The sequence below is a fragment of the Lycium ferocissimum genome, chromosome 1, assembly GCF_029784015.1.
Source record: "Lycium ferocissimum isolate CSIRO_LF1 chromosome 1, AGI_CSIRO_Lferr_CH_V1, whole genome shotgun sequence".
In the NCBI taxonomy this organism is placed as follows: Eukaryota; Viridiplantae; Streptophyta; class Magnoliopsida; order Solanales; family Solanaceae; genus Lycium; species Lycium ferocissimum.
Window position 1 is genome coordinate 20,498,121 of NC_081342.1, and position 5,531 is coordinate 20,503,651.

The 5,531-nt window shown below is 43.6% G+C and overlaps 1 protein-coding gene across 1 annotated transcript; it reads left to right on the forward strand.

The window, feature by feature from the left end:
• The first annotated feature begins 4,785 nt into the window (after positions 1–4,785).
• LOC132063201 (uncharacterized) lies at positions 4,786–5,178 on the forward strand. Its single transcript, XM_059455661.1, has one exon. The coding sequence runs from the start codon at positions 4,786–4,788 to the stop codon at positions 5,176–5,178; it is 393 nt and encodes a 130-aa protein (XP_059311644.1).
• Positions 5,179–5,531: the final 353 nt, after the last annotated feature.

The window sequence follows — 5,531 nt, forward strand, 5'->3', positions numbered from 1 at the left end:
ATGATTTCACTATCTTCGAGGAACCGTACGCCTGCATAGTCTTAACTCTGGCTAGTCTAAGGAAGATTAGACCCGTGGAACCTGTTCGCAAGCCCGTGCCATTAGGGCCCAATAGGAACAAATTTTTCCTGTATCATACAAGAGCAATGGGGCACGACATAGAAGAAGATTGCCACGCATTCAAGCTCAAACTTGAACACAAGATCAGTACAAGAGAGATCTTAGTCATCTTACCACCACAGTACTGAGAAAGAAGGAAAATGGGAGAGCGGATTCGTAAGGAGAAAAACTCGCGGAACTGTATTTTTTGGTAGATAATAGGTGTCTATATTTTTGCACATAAAAAGTTACCCCCTCCCCATAAATTTTGTAAGGAACCGCACCGACGTGACATCCCCATGGAGGGATACGTGAGAAGCCCTTGCCGGGCCTGGTCTGGGGATGTCTTTAGCTAGGTTTATCTTAAAGGATATTTAGGAAGAATATATATCCTTCTTTTGTAAAGAGAACTACGATAGGGCCTGATTTCCCCTGGTGGGATACGTAGGCAGTTTATTAAGACTCGATCCCTACATAATATAAATTATAATTCCCCCATTTTTTGTTTAACTTCTGTAATAAGGAAGGCTTTGCCAGAATAAGTTAGACATAAAGCCCACTGGACCAAGATCCACCCAAACATCAAAAGCCCATAAACATCCGAACCTTTAGAACAAAGGATCAAAAGTGTTCAAGCTTAATATATGACTTTATGTGTTATGTGCATTTTGAATATCAAAATGTGATATCCTGCTTTTATACTTTATGTCAAGTAACTAAGTTTGTCTACCATTGAGTTATTCTTGTATTATAGAACGAGGCTGATTAGCGTAGTATTGAAAGCTGGCCTACTTCATAAGATCCAGAGCCGCGTTAGCATCCCTCGCAGACAAAGGCAAAGAGAAGATGACGGGTACCCCCGATAACAGAACTGAGCTCGCTCTCCATGACGGAGATGCCTAAGACCCACAAGAGGTATCATCTCAAGAAGATATGATTGCGACATGACTGACTGCCGTTGCGGCTCTACAAGAAAAGGTAGCTAGGAATGAGGCAACAAATACGGACAAGGATGCCTCGACAGAGGAAAGAAGGCTTCATCCTCAATTCCCTTCACTGAGCTTGCCAATGCCCGATCATTTTCCAATATACCCACTAGGAACTATCCCACCTCCACTAAGCTCCAACAACCCAAACTACGTTGGTCCTTCCTACCGCACTTTTTCACCAACAAAATACACTCAAATCCCAGGGACCAATCACTCAGTCCCTTCTTACTGTGTTCCTCATCCTGTTCATGTTAATTCAGTAAGCCAATTACGTGCACCAGCTCCACCAACTGGACAGACCGCCACTACCCCGCTCAACCATACCACCCACCAGGTCTCATTCTTCACTGCCAACATCCCCAGCGAATGCTCCCTAGGGCATAAGGAGCTAGACCATTATGAAGAAATGGAAAGGGCCTGGAGAGTTGAACAGCATAAGCGGGAAAGAGATATGGAGAAAAACATGAAGGAATTACTGGAGAAATCCAACAGGTTTGCAAGAAAGGCTACAGGCCTGAGATATGATGACCTGTGTATGCATCCGGATCTGGACCTGCCAGAAGGATTCAAAATACCAAAATATGAGATGTTCAATGGGACAGGGAATCCCAAGGCACTACTCCGATCCTACTGTGACCAATTGGTCGAAGTAAAGAAAAATTAACCTCTAATCATGCAACTATAAAGTTGTAGCCTAGCCGGAGAAGCCGCTGAATGGTTCGCAACTCAAGATATGCGTCAATGGAACACCTGGGAGGACATGGCAGAATCCTTCATGGAAAGATTTCGCTTTAATGTCGAAACAGTGCCAGACCGCTATTATCTTGAAAAGGTCAAGCAGAAATCCACAGAAAACTACAGGGAGTTTGCCAGCAGGTGGAGGGCCGAGGCAGCCCGCATGCAGCCACCAATGTGTAAAGGAGAGCTACTCTTTATGTTTATCAGATCCCAGAAGCCTGATTTCTACAACAGAATGTTGTCCATGGCTGGAAGACCGTTTGCTGAACTGGTCAAAATGGGAGAAGCTATAGAAGATGGTCTCAAATTCGAAAAAATAGTTAGCGTCTTCAACAAAGCATCTGGACAAGCTACTGCGGGAATCTTCTGCAAGAAGAAAGAGGACGTGGCAAGCATATCCCACATTCTAAACCCAAGCCCAAAAGAACCACAATCCATCCACATAACTACACCCTACATAAATTACCCAACCCTTCTGTATTTTGCACAACCAAGCTTCACCACCACCGTACCAGCTTACACGGCTCCACCTAGTGTCCATATGCCTGCTCCCACTTACCGAGCAGCACCCTAACAAAATTACCGCCCAAATAACCCATTACAAGTATATCAACCACCCCAGAACTACAAAAATCAACCGCCACCCCCAACATACAATGCTCCATGTCCTGCTTTCGAGAAGAGGCCAGTAAGAGAGTTCACAACGCTCCTGGAGCCTAGGGCTCGACTCTTCTAAAGGCTATTAGCTACAAGCTTGATTCAGAAGGTCCCACCGAAACTAGCACAGTCGGGACATAGATTTTATAGGGCTAATCAGACCTGTGCTTATCATTCGAGAGGAAATAGGCACAGCACGGAGGACTATATAAATCTCGAGCATAAAATCCAATATCTGATTGACAAGAGGGAAATCGTCATAGAAACCGCAGCTCCCAATGTGAACACAAATTCGTTACCTAATCATAGAAACAATGGAGTCCACATGATTGAGAGGAATGAGAACTGGGAAGCTTGCAGAGCGTTAATACCCAGAGTAGTCGAATCCTGGAACTCACAGTAGCCTCGCTCACACTCCAGGAGTGTCCAAATTTTAAGGTTCTAGTCCCAGCGCCGGGATCCACGAAAGCAACATCGAGATTCAGAGCCTTGATTCTAGCACCCGTGGTAGCACAGGAGGCACAATAAATTGCTCTCACGCCCAACAAGCCAGTCACTGCACAAGCAGACATGACTCAGGGCATGACCCGCTCAGGGAGGTGTTATACCCCTGAAGAGTTAGCTCAGAATGCTACAGGAAAAGAAAGCACCCCAAAGAGGGCAATAACTGAAGGAGAAGTTGAGGATTTCTACCGGCGCATGCAGCCAAAAGACTACTCCATCATCAAGCATTTGAAGAAAACACTGACATAAATATCGAAGTTGTCCTTACTAGCTAGCTCCTCATCACATAGGTAGGCTCTCATAAGAGTGTTGGATAATGCACACACACCAGCTGGTACGAGCAGCGAAGATTTGGCTGGGCTGGTAGCCCACATCGTTGGAGAACACAAAATTTGTTTCTCAAAAGAGGATTTTCCAGCAGAAGAGACTTCCCACAACAAAGCCCTTAAAATTACCGTGGAATGCCATGTTAAAGCAATAGGGAGGGTGCTGGTGGACAATAGATCAGGACTCAATATTTTCCCTATCACTACATTGACCAAGCTTGGTCGCGACGTAAGCAAGATTCGCCAAAGTGGAACAAACGTCATATGATTTGATGTGTCACACCCTAACAATGGTAGGGCATGACGGGAACCCGACTCTCATCAGAGTCGAGCGAACCCTCAGACATACGCTCTATTAAAACCTGTCATTTCAAAAACATTTAAGAACATAAAACTTTTCCTAATAGAAAGCATTATCTTTAAAACGATTATGAAAACTTTCAATCAAATAAGTACGTTAAAACAATTGAAATCATCTAAAATACATACTCTTTTAAAATTCACAAGTGACTCAACTGACATCACTTTGTCAACATCTCGATAAGCATACCACAGGACACTGTCTGCAAAAGTCTCTAAGAAGTAAATTGAACATTATGGTTCAGGACAGGGCCCTGACATACCCGTAATCATTCATATCTATACATGATTTGGCACAACTCCAGAATGAGGTGGAACTTACCAATCCCAGTTGACGTCCGAGCATTCTAGCTATACACTTAACCTGCCAAAGAATCTGGGGCTGCGGGCATGAACGCAGCGTCCCTAGGCAAAAAGACATCAGTACGGACAATGTACTGAGTATGTAAGGTGGTAACAAATCATAATCATAATTCGACTCAGGAGAGAAGAAATCACAATCTAACTCAATACCTGCAGCCTTCGTTGGAAGAAACATATATGTGCACACGAAGTCTCAAAACAATCTTTAAGTAAATAATGCAATCCAACACACATGCCGCTTCTGACATGTTAACAGAATGGTCCCTTCGGACAGCAGCTTCTGGCTAGTATCACAATAGTCCCTTCGGACGGCCGCTTCCGGCATAATAATAATGGCCCCTTCGGGCAACCGCTTCCAGCTTAATATAACCATCATATCAACACAAACTCAATCCACAAATATCAATTTCAATTCGTATAATAAGTGATAATCAATTTATCACAATCTAGTTATTAGCCTTAGTCTTTCATAAGAAGTTATCAAATTTGTATCTCATTAGACTTAAGAGGATATACTTCCAGGTTTAAGCGTAGAATTGTTATGAAATTCTTACTACTTATATTCTACTCAATTTCCTCTTATTGTCCTTCTTGAGTTGTGTTTAACTTCACATATATTGTTCATATAACTTGTCATACGTCTTTTATAAAAATCCCATCATGTGAGCCCCACCTCAGCTTACAGTTACGAGGGCTATATATCTTTTAACGTATCATTCCAATCATATCGTACGAGTAAAAGTCCCATCATGAATCTGGTGCAAATATTGTGCGGAAGATTCAAGAGTATTGACTTCAGTCATACTCCAAGGGCCCAGAATGAATTTGCAGACGCATTGGCCACAATAACATCGATGATCCAACACCCTAAAAGTACCCACATTAATCCTTTAGAGATCACACTGATAGAAGAACAGGCTCACTGCGCCCATGTAGAGGCTGAGCTAGATGGCCAACCATGGTACGCCGACATCAAGGCCTACCTGGAAAAAGGAGAGTATCCCCCAGAGAGTTCAGCAAATCAAAAGAAGGCCATCAGGAGATTGGCTAATGGCTTCTTCTTGAATAAGGAAGTACTATACAAAAGAACCCCTGACCTTGGGTTTCTCAGATGCGTGGACACCGAAGAGGCCACAAAATAGCTAAGCGAAGTGCACACAGGGGCATGCGGGCCCTACATGAATCGATTTGTCCTTGCCAAGAAAATCCTGAGGACAGGATATTATTGGATGACCATGGAGCATGACTCCTATAAATTTGTGCAAAAGTGCCATCAGTGTCAGATACACGGGGATATGATCAAGGTTCCACCCACAGAATTACACATAATGAGCTCAACCTGGCCTTTCGTGGCATGGGGAATGGATTTCATAGGACTCATCGAGCCTCCGACCTCCAAAGGACATCACTTCATCTTAGTCGCCATCGATTACTTCACTAAATGGGTGGAAGTAACTTCCCACAAATCAGTGACCAAGAAAGTCGTGGCTAACTT

What these genes read in the sequence shown, in the direction of transcription:
- LOC132063201 (XM_059455661.1), top strand. Translation starts at nt 4,786, where the DNA reads ATGAATCTGGTGCAAATATTGTGCGGAAGATTCAAGAGTATTGACTTC.